Genomic DNA, 17,442 nt, shown 5'->3' on the forward strand with positions numbered 1-17,442 from the left:
GTTCAGAAGGAAGCTCCTTTGTTTCAGTGTGTGCCCATTGCCTCTGGTTCTATCACTGGGCACCACTGGAAAGAGCCTGGCTCTGTCCTCTTTGTATTTATATATATTGTATTTATATACATCAATGAGGCCCGCCCTGAGCCTTCTCTTCTCCAGGCTGAACAGCCCCAGCTCTCTTATCCTTTTCCCTTGGGATCAATGCTCCAGTCTCTTCATCACATTAGTGGCCATTTGCTGGACTCTCTCCAATAGCTCCCTCATTTTCTTAAAAATGCTGAATCCTAGATAGCTCCTATATGTCATAGAGGCGCATATATTGCTCCTCTAGACACTGTAAGTGAGCACATTCTCAGAATTTAGAGAAGATGCAGCTTTCACGACCACAAATCCCTCCCAACTTTTGGAAGAAGCCAGCAGAGCCCAGACCTGCCTCTCACCGGGCAGCAGCGTGGCACCGACCCCTCAGAGAAGAACATCGCCTTTATTCCAGTGAATTATCACAGTGTTTGTTCGTAGAGACCGAGTTTTAAGGGAAAACCCGCCGCTGCCCCGCGGCGCCCGTGGGCCGGAAGGAGGCGCCTCACTGACGGCGGCTGCCCCGCGGCCGCAGCCGCCTCGTAGCCGGCCGGAAGGCCCCGCGACCGGCTCCGGGAGGCGGAGCAGGGGGAACGGTGGCTTCCGCCTTCCCGCCTTCGCCTGTGGGCGGTGTTGTGGGAGGAGCGGAGCCGGGTAAAGGTGGGAGCGGCGTTTGCAGGGTGCTGCCGCGGAGATGGTGTCGCTGCTACCGCGCATCGAGCGGCTCTCGTCGCGGGTGGTGCGGGTGCTGGGCTGCAACCCGGGGCCCATGACTCTGCAGGGCACCAACACCTACCTGGTGGGCACCGGGCCCAGGTAACGACTCACCCCGCCTGGGGCCTCTGCGCTGCCTCTGGCTATTCCGAAATCCCTTAATTAGGGTAAAAAACAGAAGAAACATTAAGTTTTCGGGACGGGTGCCCGGAGGCGGCTTGGGCAGGCGGGGCGCGGAGCCTCGGCCGGGCGGCCGTTCGGTGAGGCTGTTCGGTGGGGGAGGCGGCTGTGCGCCCCGCCTCAGGCCTCGCCGCTCCCCGGCGGTGCCGAACGGTGGCTCCTGAGACTCGTCGGGGAGTTGCAAATGCGTGGACTAAATTTGTTATTTATCCGTCTTTGTAGATTGTTATGCCACGGGGGTAGGATAGCACGGAGGGAAGAGATGGCGTCTGGAATATGGAGACATCTGTTATTACCACATTTCCATGCAATATTGGGTTCTTTTTTTTAACATTATTTAACTGTCACACGAGCACTTAATACTCTCTCACTGGTTTTTTCCCCCCTCTCTTTTTTTTGTCCGTGTGTAGAAGAGTCCTTATCGACACTGGGGAGCCAGCTACTCCTGAATATATTGGCTGTTTAAAGCAGGCACTGTCAGAGTTCAACATCTCAATTCAAGAAATTTTAGTCACCCACTGGCATATTGATCATAGTGGTGGAATACCTGATATCTGCAAAAACATCCCTAGTGGTAGGCCAGAGATTTTGGATATTGTTTAAAATGTTAGATACATGGCAAGAAAAAACTTTTACTGAGTGCTTCTGTGCAAATCACCTGGATTATTATTCTGGAATCTCCATATAAACTATGTGTCATTTCATGATACTGTTGCAGTGTGTAGAATGAGAACAATGAATAATCTGAATATTGTAGTTACACTACTACAGTTTGTCTTCAAAACCTGTGCATACCTTCATAGTGAATTTGTCTTATGTGTGAGTAATGAGAACCTAGATTACCATCAGCAGTTTACATTATATTAAGAGATGAGAGAAAAACTTGATACTCATTCCTTTCTACATTGACAGTAATGACAAATTGACCATTATTTTTGCTTGTGTAAAAAAAAATAACAATCTCTGAAATTTTGAGATTCCTTACAGCAGACAATCGGTAACTGCTGACAAATTCATATGCCTCAGATCATGAGGGGGGAAGAGTATAGGACAGTCTGCAGGTAAATTCTGATCTAAAAATATGTATTTCATGTTGATAAACAGTAAGAGACATTGTTCCTCTAGTATGTTGGAAGAGCATAAGCAGTATGGATCATGCAGTTCTTAGCATCATTGGACTTCGTCACAAGCTTTGTCACAGGCTTTATCAAATTTTGTAAAGTTGCCAGGTGCTTATCTGCCAAGAAGCCTGGGCACTACTGAAAACGACACTGGTGTGTTAGTGAGGATTTTAGTCTTGTCAGCCCATGAGCATGGTTGTAAAGACTACCAAGGAATATAAATACCTTTCTGGGTTGCTATCCATAGCCATTCCAGCAGAGGCATGCACAGTTCAGAACGATAGACATTGAGAGAAGTTGCAGGTCAAAAAGCCTCCACCCAGTGTTAGGCAAATGCTGAATGGCACTCCTGTGAATTGTAATGCAGAACGTGGGCGCAGAAATCTTAGTGGTGTTGTAGGGACTTGGGGGTTTTGGCTTCAAAAATTGCTGCTGGTACAGGGTGCAGTATACAGATTCAGTGGCTTTCACTTTGTTTTGTGTCTCTGGAATAAGGTTGCTATATAAACATAAAGTTACTGTACAGAATTTCTTGTTTCTAGTTTTGTATTCATACTGTGTAATAATTAATAGTATTTGTTCAAAAAGTAGCCTTTCTGTAGAATTAGCTTTGTTAGTGACAAATTCAAAACATTTTCTTTCCTTTCTTTAAATAGACTCTGCATATCGCATCTGTAAGCTTCCTCGTGTCCCTTACAATGAAGAAATAATAGAAGAAGGGCATAAATATTTTTATCTTAAAGAGGGAGATGTGATACAGACAGAGGGAGCCACACTCAGGTAAACACCAATTTCTGCACATTTGCTGGATCACTTTTTTCTTCAGCATTCTGACATATACATGTATCCTAGCTTCTAACAATTGGCAGTCCATACGTCTAATCTTCTCAACACTTATGCATGTCGACTTCGTATCATGATCCAGGAGGGTATGTTTATACAAAGAAATTGCTTTTATGAATCAGGATTGTCGGGAATTAGCCTCTCGTTTTTGGTCTCAGCAGAGAATTTAAGAATGTTTTCCCTGAAAAATATTTTGTCCAGGAAAATCAAATGGGATTTTACATACTTTCTCACCACTCTTAGGTAAGTAGTTTATTATTGAAAAAGATACTTTTGTGGAAGTTTATGGTAGTCTGAATGGATTCTTTTTCATGCCTTTCTTTTTACTTTAAAAATATTTCCCAAGAAGACACTAAAACATTTACTACTTAAAATGTTAAATTTTAAACCTTTAACCTGTCAGATTCTTGTAGACAGCCAGTCTGGGAGGGCCTCTTCCCAGAGAACATATTGCTTGTCTTGTTAGCATGAATGAATCTGAAACAGAAAGCCACTCTGCCACCCACACATACCCCCACACACTCAGACACAAAAAAGACCTGACCGTTCTGTTTCCAGAGTTCTTTCATTAAAAAAGGCGTTGCTCTTCTAAGAACAAATTATCTCTCTTTTCCTCAGTTTAGATATTAATTATATCCCACTTGTAGAATATGCTAGCTGGCTGATTGGAAGAAAAAAATGTAAAAATAAAGGATATATTTGACCAAAAGCATTTCATTTTGTTGGTGTAAAAAAAAAAAAAAAAGTGTGGAGTATTACGTTAAATATTGAAGACCCATCACTACCCTAAGTGGCCCATGTTTGGACAAAATCAACTTAGAGATGGAAAACACCTTGCTAAATTTGAATCCAAGATAGGGGAGGCACATTTTGAAGTTTGGGGTATGCAGCCAAACTTCATGCTTAGTTAAAAGCAGGTATTCCCACCTGGTTCATTCAGTAAGCACTTTAAGGGTACTCTTAGATCCACCACTTGTTCCAAAATAGCAGTATCTAGCATGGTAAATTTTAGTTAGCAACCTTCAAGTTTTCAAGGTGTGTCAGGCAGCATTGGGTTCTTTTTCCTTTGTTTCTCCATGTTAGTGGTTAAGCTTACTGTTAAAGTTTCATCAGGAACTGGAGAATAACACTTCCTACAAAGGCAAGATGCAACCCATCAGCTTGATTTTTATGTTGCCTCAGCAGGGCAATGGCTCACCTGCTTTCTGTTGAACTCAGTGTTCGGTATGAGCTGGAAGCCCTTGCATCAGATGGTGCTGTGCTTCTGGCCTCCCAGCCCTGCACTGACATGGCTGGGTGCTGTTTAGCATTGGCCTGTACACCACGCTTGGCACCAGCTCTGTCAGTTGCTGATCACTGCTTTGATGCATCCACCATTAACAAGAAGATTCCGATGGCTTTCAGCAGTGATGCTGGTCTGAGCTGTGCACTTTCAGTTTGAATGAGCCTTGGCATGAGGCCTTCTGCCTTTCCAAAATTCTAGTGGAAGGATGCTGCAGTGTAGCTCTTGGCCGCTCAGGTTACTGTATCCATATCAGCTGTCCGTTCACCCTTTGCTGCATTCTAATGCAGTACTCATTCAAGCTGTGGGGTCCTAAATCCGTACAATTCAGGTGTTTAATGACCTGTACATAGAACAGCTAGAAGGCCATAATTACTTGTTGTATCTGGCAGCTCTGCTCCACCGTGTCACAGAGCTTTCAGGGAAAAATAAATTTCAGGAGACAGAACTTCATCTGGATTGGGTCCAGAAGTTTATAGTTAATTCTGAAAGGATTGGCAACATCATCCTTACTCTCTTTTGCTAAATGCAACGCGTATGTCAAGAACTTCACAGGCTTCAATCTGGAAATAACATGTCAACTTTTCTTTTTAAAGCTTCAGAGTAAAGCCCTCTATAATACAAATTCTAAATGACTAGCAGCTCCCTTAATGCACTTTTATTATGATGTGTCTTGTAAGTAAAAGCATGTTAGCAATGATGATCTGTGCTCTTTACGTGGTATAAGAAAATGGACTGGGATTAGACAAAGTGATACTGTTCACGTCGACATTTCAGCCTTTTTTGGTCTATTTTTTTTCTGGTTCTTGTGGGCTACTTTGTAAGTGTATGATTTTATCATTACTTTTTTCTAGCTTCTGAAAATAAAGCATATATGCTGTATGAAAAACTTACACTTTGTTGTTGTTGTTCTTTAAACAGGGTTTTATATACACCTGGACACACTGATGATCATATGGCTTTACATCTAGAAGAAGAAAATGCTGTATTTTCCGGTGACTGTATTTTAGGGGAAGGAACAACAATAATTGAAGACCTCTATGATTACATGAAAAGTTTGCAAAAATTGTTAGAAATGAAACTAGACTTATTGTACCCAGGTAAGTGGTTCTATTTTTAGCTGCTCTGTTTTACTGTATAATTTTTCAGTATCTCTAACAATTTGAGACTCTTATTACCATCAAACACCATTACTAATGTAACAATTCAAGTTTATTACTTAATATATGTCCTGTGCTAAGCTAAGATGACTTTATGACATGGTGGTTTGCACAAAGTGAAAATTTTTCAGTGCTAGGTATCCTTCCTTCCTGAGATTTCTCCAAGAGTGAATCTTGTGCTTCTGTGCCCAAAGCCTACAGAGGCCAGAATCTTTCGTAGTTGGTATCATACAGCAAATTTGGTTTTTCTATATTACCCTATCTGTGTGCCTTAATGTTACCCTGGAAGAAAAAATAATAGTTGTTCTTTTGGTCCTTTGCATCCCCACATACACTGCTGATGTGAGTAAGCAAGGAATGTTTTTTGAGAGAGGTGTCTGTCCTTTGCAGCAGGGATTAATCACAAATGCATCTTGGAAAGCTGCAGGACTGTCAAATAGTTGTCTTAGTTAATGACTTAGCTTAAATTTGAACAAGAGCCAAGAGCCAAACATCATGTTCTAAAAATAAGTTGCTAATTTATTCAGTCTGACTTTGCTTTAATTTTTTTCCTCTATCTCCCCCAAACCTTGGGAATGCATTTACTTTTCATATAAACCACATCTCTATTTGACATGACCGGATTTTAAAAATTCATTATGTGACTAAGGTTTAAGCTCCTCATTTGCTTTTTTCAGAGCTACATCTCAGGATTTTTTCTGACTTCTGTTTCATCTTCTTTAACTTGTCATTCTGAGCGACTTGGTCTACATTCTCAGTTCTGTCTTCCTCCATTAACCATCTATGTTTAGCCTACATAACCAAATATCTTTTGTGTTCATTCTGAAAATATTCCTCTTTTGAAGTAGGTGTTCTTTAAGTGCTTTAAGATCTAAGCATAAAAATGCTATTTAAGAAAAATTTTGTTATAGATATTCCATGGATGTGGAGGCTGACATAGACAAAAACAGTGAGTTGTTAATAGTTATTGACTTAACTACTGGTAAAACTGAAAATATTTTGGCATCTAGAATCTCAGTCTATTGATCAATCGAATGTTCAGCTTTCTTTCTCAAATACCTACAAAACACAGTCTGTTCCTTATGTGAATTTCTGCCTTCTGAAAGCCCATGTATGCCAAATTCTGTTAGGTTTATCAGTTTTATCTGTTGTTTTTTGCTCTTTCCTTAATCATTATTTATCTAGATCACACATTCACCAAGGCTGAATATTTGTCCCATTTATCTGTAACTGTTTGCTACACTGTTGTAAGTACATTCATGCAGTACTTGCATATCAAGCCAGTTGGATATTGCACGTTTTCAGTGATGAGTAGCTAAGTATTGAGGTGGTTTGGAACCTGCTTTCTTTTTTGTATCCCCACATGACCAAATGTATGTGTGATTGTGTAAAAAGTGACTATTGCCCAATCAGAACAATTGCTTATGCTGTTGGTGTGTACTACAGTAAAATGGTAGCTATAGCAAAAGGTAGTTTGCTTTACTGACACATTCAATATAGGCTTAGTACTTTGGCTTTACTGCAGTTCTAGGTCTTAATAATTCTTTAACTGTTTCTCCATGCTTTAGCATTCACATTGCAGCCTCAGAATTAGATGTAGGGGACCATGGATTTTTCTAATAAGTTGACTGCTGGCTAGGTGTGAGTAGCTGAATTTTGCAAATTCTTCCCCTTTCGTGTTTCTTTTTTAATTTAATGTGGAAATGACTTCAGGCAGGACACTCGGGACAGTCTATTTACAGCCAGTAGTTGGTGAGAATCCTTGGGACCAGAAAAGGGCATTTTAGTCAGCAGAGGGCTCCCCATCCTGCAACAATAAACAATGTTCCTTGATGATATAGCAAAAAACAGTACTGGAGTTGGGAATCTGTGCCAGATTTCATGAGCCAATTACTTCATTCACTTTTATCCTTTGTACTTTAATTTCTTATGTGTAAAGTAAGAGAATCTATATTACTTCACGGGGTGTTAGGAGAATAAAAACTTACTGTTTCTGATCATCTGGTCTATACAGAGGTCTGAAATAATATGAAGTTGTCTGATAGAAGGTCTGAATTATTGGAAGGATGGTCGTATTTTGAGAGATCTATTTCACATGCTCAGAAACATTTTACATTTATGCAGACATTAATTTACTTCTTGGTGAAGTTAACTGTGTTGTTGTCTGGGAAAAATTATGCATGGGAAAGATCCACATCAGATTTAATTCCAAGCTTTCTAACATCATTTTAATGTATGTGTGTGCATACACAAGGGCTATGGATCAGATGACATAATGGATATGAAATGCCTTTAACTTCGCAAAATGTGGGTTCTGTTCCAGGTACTGACATTGGTCTTGTAGTCTAAGTCAACTAAATCACTTGGAGGAGCAGGGACTAGTTTTAAGACTGCCTTGTGATTGCATGTGCAGGCCTGAATTTTGAATACTTTAAAGTGACTTCTGTCATTAGAGAATGGGTAGTTACCATTACGGTCTCTGCTCTGTATATCTTAATGTGTTTTTTCCTAAATTTAAATTTTTGATAAATGGTAACATAGTTGCTAGAGATACTGTTATATTTGTAATTTACTTTGTAAGGAGCAATAGCTTCAGATTTCTATAAGTTGCCTGTCTTCAAGCAAAGTAAAATCTAATTTCAAAAGCCTTAAAACTAAAAACCAATTTAGTCAGTTAACCCAAAAGTACAAGTAAAAAAGATGATCATTTTTTAAATAAGGAAACTGCTTTGGATGATACCCAGTAACTTGTAAAAGAAAGCTATTTTTTTTTAAAGTAGTTTCTGTTCTACTCATTTTATAAATAACTTGGAGTTTAGACTGGCAGAGCTGGAAGTTGCTGCTGCTACTTCAGGTGAGGTATATGGGCAAAGAAATAGGAAGCCTTGGTATAAAAAGCATGTGACAGTCTTCATGCAAGTAAATTTCTCTATGGGTAAAACATTAAGTTTAATTTCTGTGGACGTAACTCTCATTGCTGAAAAATATTTTTTTCATCTGTCAGTGTATCATGAGGCAGCATTTGAGTTTTCCACACAGTTAACTCTTTACCAATTAGGCCTTTTTCTAATTTGATTCAAAGACCTTTAAGTAAGTTGAATGTTTCTGATCTGCCATGAAAAGTCCAGGAAAAACCACGTCTGTTTTGTTTATTAACCAGTCAGACATAAAATGATCCACATATAATCTTGTACATTGCTTATTCCTGCCCTGACACATTCCAATTGGCTCACTGATTAGTCTTCTATTAATTTTTTTGATCATACTTACAAAAGTATGTTCTTAGGGGAATAAAGCACGGTGTGTGAGTGAGTTTTGAAGAACTGTCATGGGAAATTCACCTGTCACAATTAAAGATATTAATTCTCACCTCTGTGTTTGCTAGATAGCACCACAACAGGACACTGGTACGTGGGTCCTTTGCCTCAGCCACTACTGCTCAAAAACCAGTATCAGTTTAAACTGTCAGTATCAATATTCTTTGGGGAGAGTGAATCAGGCAGACGGAGGTGATATAATAATCTGAATCACATCTTTCCAATCTGTTCAGCAGTGAACTCCTTTCCTTTTTTTTTTTTTCTAACAGCCTCAAGTAGTCTTTCTTTCCTTTCTTTCCTTATTCCATCTGAAATATTCCCTTTCCCCATTCAGATTTTTCAGATCCTAATTCTTCTTTCCATCTTCATGCTTTTTGATTGCAGACTGTGATGCAGACATTCAAACTAATTTTGGCTTGAAAAAAAAAACCAACAAACATGAAAAAAGTGTCTTAAAATTTAACATCAAAGATACTCTGACAGTGTGGTACATACAGGCACTGCTCCCTTCTTGCAACTTTTAAGTCTACCCAAGTTTACATAAGAATGAGTCAGTTATGCAATAGCCTGCTTAATTCCAAATTTAAGTAATAGCACTCTGGTACTTTTGTTTTAATTTAGGTCATGGCCCAGTAGTACGTAATGCAAATGACAGAATCCAAGGCTACATTTCTCACCGAATTGCACGTGAACAGCAAATCCTAAAAGTTTTCCAGAAGAATACTGGAAAATTATTTACATCCTCGGAGCTTGTAAAGATGGTATACCAGGTAATTGTTGATTAAAAGTTTTTATATCAAACCAAAGAAAATTGAGGTGTTATTCATAAAATTGTATGTAACGGTGTAAGTGTTTGAGTGAAGACCATGGTGGCTTTTTAAAAGAAAAAAAACCAAAAGACTACTTGTTCAGAATTTGTATGTGACTGTGCTTTTAAATTGTATTGTTTGAGCAATTCATTGGAGTGGGGCCCAGGTGATTCCTACAAACTTCTTATTTCACTATCTGGATGGTCCTAAGCACCATTTAATAGGACCAAGCAAAAATAAAGTCATAGTACTTGGTTCTAAGTAAAAAGTATGAAACGACTGTTAATTTTTCATTTGTCAAAGTGTGCTTGGAGTCTTCCTGAAAGACTGGTTAGAACTTCTAGTTCCTGATTTATCAGTCTGCAGGAGGGTGCAGGTGAACTGCAGTTTGAGAAATGTTATTGGTTTTTTTACCTAGTGAGCATTGGAAAATTTTAAGTCCCCCTAAAGCTGTTGTATTTTTTAATTGTTTACTCATGTACAGATACTACTACTGTTAAAGGATATTTAAACCCATGCAAATATTGTCATGGAATAGAAGTGATAGGTATCTGTGGAGAAATGCATCTTTAAATTTGTCTTTAAAAATGCTCAGCTACACTGACAGCCCAGGGCAGGCCAAGCTCAGACGAGCACAATCTTCTTAGTGTTGGCCAAAGTTTGCATAATACAAATGGATAATGCAAAAAATGAGCAAAGTAAATAAAAATGTGTTACACCAGTTACAATAGTGTTTAACTGGTAATAAAATTGATTTATTCATTTCAGTTTGTTTTCATTATATAACTAACTGCATGTTCAACATGGAAATTCAGAAGAGGAAAATCTATGTTAATAAACCCTGAGTTCCATATATTGAAAAAATAATTGGGAGATATTGAAACAAAATACAAAATGCATATTTGTGTTCCCATTAGGAGGTCCCTGAAAATTTACTTCCAGCAGCAGAAATTAACCTCGTAGTCCACTTGCGGAAGTTGGAAAAAGAAGGAAAAGTGTGTAAGTTGTGGATGGAGGGGTGGAAGGAGGGTCATTTTCGTTTGGATTTTGTATGTACTGTTTCTCATTATATTTTAGTGCATTGTTTCCTGGGGCAAAAAAACCCCTGTGATTACTTGTAGTAGCTCTCCTTCAGACAATCTGAAGTAGGATTATATACAAAAAGCCTATGGTTATACAGTATTTCCAGACATTTAGAAAATATTTTATAAATTATTTGTGACACGCTTAGAGCACAGATTACTGCAATGCATATACCTTTAAATTTTCATTTAAAACATACCATGGAATACATTCGTAATGCTAGCGTTTATACCTTTGTGTATTTTCTGAAATTCATACCTAAATATGCATGTACGTAGCATTTTATGGGATTTCATTTTACGTTTCTGCCATTCCTAAATGTGTATTGTTGTAGATACGTGTTCTAGAGCTGGTTACAGTCACGCAGTGTAAATTTTTACAATTTCTCATTAGTACAGTACTTAAGTAGAGCAACTATAGTTTACTAGTTCTGCATTTTGCCTTTACTTTTAGTGAACAATGTGAAGTATTCTATTTCTGTAATGGCATGCGCATTTGGAAACGCTCTTCAGCCAGAAGCTAAGGAAGATATTTCTTTCTATACATTATATAACTGCACTCAGGACTGTCTACTAAGTAAATAATTACATGATTATTTAAAATGGTTTCAAATTTTCAGCAGTTACCAACCTGAGTAGCAACGTGAAATTAGTGTATTTTTTCCAAGTTAGACCTTCTGTTTATTTTAATGGTGAATCAGCTGCTAGGTACTAATTGTTTGAACAATTGAGACTTAATTTTTATAATTCAAAGAAAAGAGACTAGGGTCACATAAATACAGTCATTACTGAAGTTCAGAAAACAATGTCTTTAAGCATATTTTGTGCAGAATGCCATGGAAGCTTACCAAGATGATACTTCCAGCACCAGCTTTTCAATGGGATCTCAATTCTTGGTTATTAACATTACATTATCGACCTACGCATCTCTCCAGTTTGGCTCCACAAGATTCCTCTGGGGTTTCAGATACTGTTGACTATTTATCCCTTCCCTTTCACTGCCCAAGTAGCTCAAGCAACAGCATTTTCTGTTTAGGTGAAATAGTGGATAAATTAATTTTCTCATTTCAAGGTAGACTTGCAGTCTTCCCTACAGAAGGCTATATGTATACATCGTAAATGTCCAGGAATTAATTTGTCTGAGTCATCTAGTGACTATCATCTCTTAAGCCAGGATTTTTGTTGCATTTTTTTGTTTGTTTGCTTTTGGGGGGGTTTTGTTGTTGGTTTTTTTTTTCCCAAATCATGCTTTTCATGCTTACTGGACAAAAATAGCTCAGCTTTCCTCAGAAACCACCTTTGAATTTTGAAGAGACAGCAGATGCGGAGCTTCAGTCAGATATCAGTTCACAAAGTAGCAACTGCTTGAAATTATTGGAAAGTTTAAATAACTAGAGGAGATACTAATCAGAAGAATTATGACTCTTCTGCTCCAGTTGGAGGTCCTCGATTCAGCTGCGTGCTCCTGCTTTCCACAGAGCACAAATAGTGCCCTTTAAAGTTTTTTGTTTGCTTTGGTTTTTAATCTTTAGTTTGTGCTCACAGAGGAGGAGGAAAGCAATCTCATCAGAACACTTAGGGTTTTCCTGTGCTGACCTCTGCAGTCATTAAATTTTTAAATACAAGCTTAGACCCAGATCTGTGATAAACACTTAACATCGTGTGACCTTTGTCAGTTTTTCAGTTCAAATTAAGGACATCTGTTAAGGAAAATTAGGAAAATTGATTCTGTTGGTTCTGAGCATGTAACATACAGATGCTTGCGTACTCGTGTTACTTGTTCATTTGGTTTCGATATGATGTCCTTTCCACATAGTCCGAGTTGCAGTATTTCAAGTTTTGTTCTCAATATGGGAGACTTGAGTTGCAGTCATAACACTGTCTGCTTAATTTTCACAAAATATTTTTCCAAAGAAGCATGTTGTCAGTATCAGTAATGGATGTGACAGGCATATTACGTTACAAGAGAGCTACTCCATGCAAATTACGGCCATATGCTGTCTGCTGCAGTCATTAATTCACCACTTCACTCAAGGGCTTGCAGTTTATGATGGTGCATAACTTTTATAACTTCAGTTAAGAGTAATACTGCCTTCACAGTTTTGGTTTTCCCACTTTAAACAGAAAAATAACATCTTGTATACAGGAGCATGGCACAATATGCGTGTGCAAGCTTTCTCCCATGTTTGGATCTAAAAATCTTGGTCATTGTTTCACATTTTTAAAACACAGCTGATGAAGAGATAAAAAGAATTTGACTATTCTTAATTTAGCAGTACAGATTTTTTTTCCTCTAAAGTTCATAGATTTTAGAAAATGCAACAAGTTCTCTCTGCTTCCTCAAATTAATATCTACAAATTTTAATATTCTGAACTGTAAAGGATTATTAAACCCTTTTTTATTAATCATACTTTGTATTGTTAGGTTACATTGCGAAACAGTTAATGTTTATCACCTTCCATTAAAACTCAGCACTGGTCTGAAGGACACTATTCCAATAGTTTTAACAAAAAATGACACATAGAGACATGCGTATGCATGTACTGGTTAGGTTTGAGATAGTCTAGTGTTTATATCTAAGTGTTAGTTTGTGACTAATTTGGTTTTACTTTCTTAACAGTACATGAGGTGTTTCCCAGCTCCAGATGGAGAAGCAGTTTGTAAGTTACACGAGACTGCTCAAGAATATTTTTAATTTGCACAGTTGCTGTGTATATGAAAAAATACAATGATGAGCTCAAACAATATGTAAAATAAAAACTAATTCTCCTTTCTTTTTTTTTAAAAAAAGTGGTAACACAATTTTAAAGCAATGTTCCCGTCAGTTAACTGATGTTTTTCATATTCTACTTTATGGGAATTTTTAAAATAACCTGATACATACTGAGTTAATAAATGGAATGAGTGTGAAGAAATTAATGTTACCTCTGTTACAAAATACCCAGCTTTATCATCGGTGGCAGAAGACAAATGGCAAGGTCTTGTAAACTCACTGTTACAATACTAAAAAGCAATATTATAAACTTAATAGATCATATATTTTAAAAAGTCTAGTAAAAAGAAGAGAAAAGGTGCTATTCTAAAGCTGTTCTCACTCGCTTCTGCTTTTTAATAAGTGGTTTTCTAGTAAGTTGTCTGTATGTTCTAAAAACCAAGTTACTTGTGTTAACAGATGTAAATACTGGGGATATTCAGAAGTAGTAACCAGACCCTGAAGAGGGGAAGTGATAACTTTCTGCTCTAGAAAATGATGCTTTTTGCAAACTTCACTGATCTGTTTTTTGGCCACATCGTGACTCTTGCTCACTTTTAACTTTCTGTGTGGTGCCATTTGGGGGTCTTTTTCAGGTCTCCTGGTTTTTCTTCCTTTCACATTTTCTGTTTACTTCCATTTTTCTATTTCAGCCACTTTTTTTTTTTTCCCCCTGCTCCCACAAGCCTTATTTTTTTTCAATTCCTTTTGGATTGTTTCTCTCTTCATAATTACTCAGAAGCTTTCATGTGGACTTCTTGCCATGAATAATTATTGTTTTCCTGTAGCTATTTCTTTGATTTATAGTTACCTTTTCCATTGTTAGGAATAAAAACTTAATTATCACTGTTTTTCTTTTTTGAAACCTTAATTCGCATGCTTTGAATGATGTCATTTTGCTGCAGGAAAACAGAAATGGCACAGTTTTCTGTCATGAGATCTGAGAACCTCAGCCAGCAGGAAACTGGTATGAAGAGGTGATGTCTCATTAACTTTCTGACCTAAAGAAATCTACTGGCAGGCAAAATGTCACTGAACCATTTTTTTTCTGTTTTACTATACTTCATTTTTAAATACATGGAAATGGCTTTAGAATTCATTTAAAGTATCATTGGAATTTGCAGGCAGCGAAGAACATGAGAGGGTGCAACTCAAGAGAATTCTGTTTTCCATGCTGAGGCAAATGCCTGATGTTCTCATGGGCAAAATCAGGGAAATTGCAGTTTAACCAGGCTTGTCATTAATGGTCATGTATGGTGTCTCTGGAATATTAAAAGAAGAGGTTGCACTGTTACTAAGATGTATATACAATAAAGGATACTTATGTCAGCTAGGACATGTAAAAGTCTTCAGACTCCTTGTTGATTATGAGATTATAAATCAGGAGGAGTGTTTGTTTATTTAAAAATAGAATGGTAACGTAACCTGTATGCCATGTGTGTATAAAAATGGGGATCAGCCTTTTATGTCCCTTATATCGAACACATTGAATTGAATGCTACATAAGAATGCAGTAAAAGTTAAGAATAAAAACAGAAGAAGGGGAAATTTCTGTTTCATCAAGCTAGAAGGGCAAATGTCATTTGATGCATTAACTTTGTAAGCAGCTGGGGACAGAAGCTGGAAGAAGCACAGATTGTGTTTCCAGCCTTCCTGCCAGCTAATTTAAGGATCCTGTCCTGAGAGGCAGCATCACTTATTAGGCTTAAGAGCTAAGAAATAAGTTTGATGGTAGTTACCTTTTTGGGATTTTCTATTCCATTTCTTACTAACTTGTGTATTTACATTGCGTTTAAAATGTCATTCTCGGTTATATCTTTAGAGATGTTTGATGAGGAGTGAATTCAGGAAAGGTTCCCAAATAGGAAGGCCATTGTTCTCTTTCTCTCTCTTACTGTGGGTGCAGTAATACACTTATACCACATCCTCTGCACTCCCGCACCTGAAACCCTCTGAGCTCTGCTGTCCAGCCAGTTCTCAGTCCACCTCACTGCCCTCTCATCTAACCCACACTTCCTAAACTTGCCTATCTGGACGGTATGGGAGACAGTGTCAAAAGCCTTGCTGAAGTTGAGGTAAACAACATCCACTGCTCCCCCTTCATCTCCCCAGCCAGTCACACCATCACAGAAGGCTATGCGGTTGGCCAAGTATGATCTTCCCTTTGTGAGTCCATGTTGACTACTTCTGATAACCTTCTTTTCCTCTATGTGACTGGAGATGACCTCCAGGATGAATTGTTCTATCACCTCTCCAGGGATGGAGGTGAGGCTGACTGGCCTAAGGTTTCCCGACTCCTCCTTCTTGCCCTTTGTGAAGACTGGAGTGCCACTGGCTACCCTAGAGTCCTCAGGTGCCTCTCCTGTCCTCCAGGACTCCTCAAAGATGATGGAGAGTGGCATAGGGACTTCCCACATTTCAGACTGTCAGGAATGACAGCGATTGTATGTTCACTGTGATGTGATCATTTTGAGGCCTAGTATTTCAAAATATGGACATCTGGAAAGAAACCTGGCAAACATAGACCAGCAACCCATTGGCAAGAAGCAAACTGAGGGCTGACAGTCTCAGGCGTCTTAGATCATCCTGCATTGCCTAAAAAGCCATAAGAAATGTCATGTGGTAGAGGGAACTCCAGTGATAGGAAGGCATGGAAGCTGTTCAGATGAGGCAACAGGTTGCCTTGTTTTCATTTCAGTTCAGCAGTTTACACTATATCATCAGGACAAACACAAAACCAAGCTGAAGCCAAGGCACTCTGTGCCTGTATGAGAGGACTTCTAGCCAGAGACCTGAGGCACTTGCTGATTATAGCTTGAGAAAAAGATGTCTTGTCCCAGTTAAGTCCTGTTTGTTACGTTCTGTGGAGATGAGATGACCTGATTTCTTTTAAGGCTGAGGTAGGAAATAGATGCAAGATGACACTGCAAAAAGGATTCTCACTTTTTTCCCAACCCGAAGTACCTCACGGGTACCTACCTGGTACACAGTCAGGGATGTACTTTCACATTGTTATTGTTGAAATAATGTTCTTAGTTCAGAGTTACAAAATACTGGTATGACATGGGAACAAAGAGATTTCTAAGATACAAAACATCTTGGGACTGAAATACAAATGCTTGTTCTGTTTAAACTTTTATATTTTTAAAAAAAATCATTAACTGTGAAGGGAAAAATTTCTGTAGCCTTTTCTGTATTTTAAGTACCGTAGATACCAAGTATCCCTGTCTCCTGATTTAATAAGTTCATAGAAAACCTCAGACCATCTTCACAACTGATGAAGGTTTTTCACAGTTGAAAAACCTGGTCATACGCTAATCAGTCTGCTCCACCCGTCAGTCGCTGCCCCGTACAGCAGGAAGAAACCAGCCTATTCAAAACAGTTCATACAATATTTGGCACACACTCTCCCTCCCGGCAAGGCAAAGCCATACTGAATAGTTGCGTCCTAACCTGTTATTCTATTCGTTAGCTGCTGGCAAGAGAAGCCATTCTGACAATGCTAAATTCAGCCATAAATTACTCCTTTCCTTGATCTTTCTTAATCTTTTCTTGATCTTTCCCAACATCCATTGGGAGTATCTGTCAGCCAGAAGCTTTAGTAAATAAAACTAGCATGAATTTTGGTGGGGTTGAAGGACAGCTCGATTTGGCCTGGATGTTTTCTGCATCAGTGTCGGTTTCTCAGACCTCTTCATTCATCCGTTTTAACCTGGTAACAGCCTCCCGTGATTGGCTTGGGTGTTTTTTAACCCACATCTAGCTCTCCTCTTCTCTCCGGGTAGCTTTTCTGCCCTTCTGCCTTCGTGTCATTGGATTCCTTGTTGCTGTTACTCGGAAAACGTATGTTATTTCTGGCTACGCAGTACAAGGTGAGCCGCGGGGATGGCGGCAGCCCGCTGCCAGCGCGGCCAAAGCTGCGCCCAGCCGCCACCGTAACGAGCCCCGGGGAGGCGGCGGCGGCCCGGCTGCCCCCTCCGGGGCCCGCCCGCAGCCGGGGGTCTGGCCGCAAAGCTCAGCCGGAGCCCTGGGGGGAAGGAGGGACACACCGAAGGTGAACCGGGGTGCGGGGGGGAGAGCAGGGCACGCGGCGCCGCGGGGGCGGC

General features: G+C 39.2%; 1 protein-coding gene across 1 annotated transcript; it reads left to right on the forward strand.

The window, feature by feature from the left end:
- Nucleotides 1-669: 669 nt before the first annotated feature.
- Nucleotides 670-14,672, forward strand: LACTB2 (lactamase beta 2). The gene is made up of 8 exons (XM_064442562.1): nucleotides 670-891; nucleotides 1,380-1,543; nucleotides 2,747-2,870; nucleotides 5,137-5,315; nucleotides 9,314-9,462; nucleotides 10,419-10,500; nucleotides 13,205-13,244; nucleotides 14,461-14,672. Exons 1-8 carry the CDS (start codon nucleotides 770-772, stop codon nucleotides 14,474-14,476), a joined length of 876 nt encoding a protein of 291 aa, XP_064298632.1. The 5' UTR covers nucleotides 670-769; the 3' UTR covers nucleotides 14,477-14,672.
- Nucleotides 14,673-17,442: the final 2,770 nt, after the last annotated feature.

This window comes from Phalacrocorax carbo, chromosome 2 (genome assembly GCF_963921805.1).
Source record: "Phalacrocorax carbo chromosome 2, bPhaCar2.1, whole genome shotgun sequence".
Taxonomy (NCBI): Eukaryota; Metazoa; Chordata; class Aves; order Suliformes; family Phalacrocoracidae; genus Phalacrocorax; species Phalacrocorax carbo.

What these genes read in the sequence shown, in the direction of transcription:
- LACTB2 (XM_064442562.1), top strand. Translation starts at nt 770, where the DNA reads ATGGTGTCGCTGCTACCGCGCATCGAGCGGCTCTCGTCGCGGGTGGTG. An exon ending in CTGGTGGGCACCGGGCCCAG is followed by an intron (nt 892 to 1,379) that starts GTAACGACTCAC and finishes GTCCGTGTGTAG; the next exon opens with AAGAGTCCTTATCGACACTG. An exon ending in ACTAGACTTATTGTACCCAG is followed by an intron (nt 5,316 to 9,313) that starts GTAAGTGGTTCT and finishes GTTTTAATTTAG; the next exon opens with GTCATGGCCCAGTAGTACGT.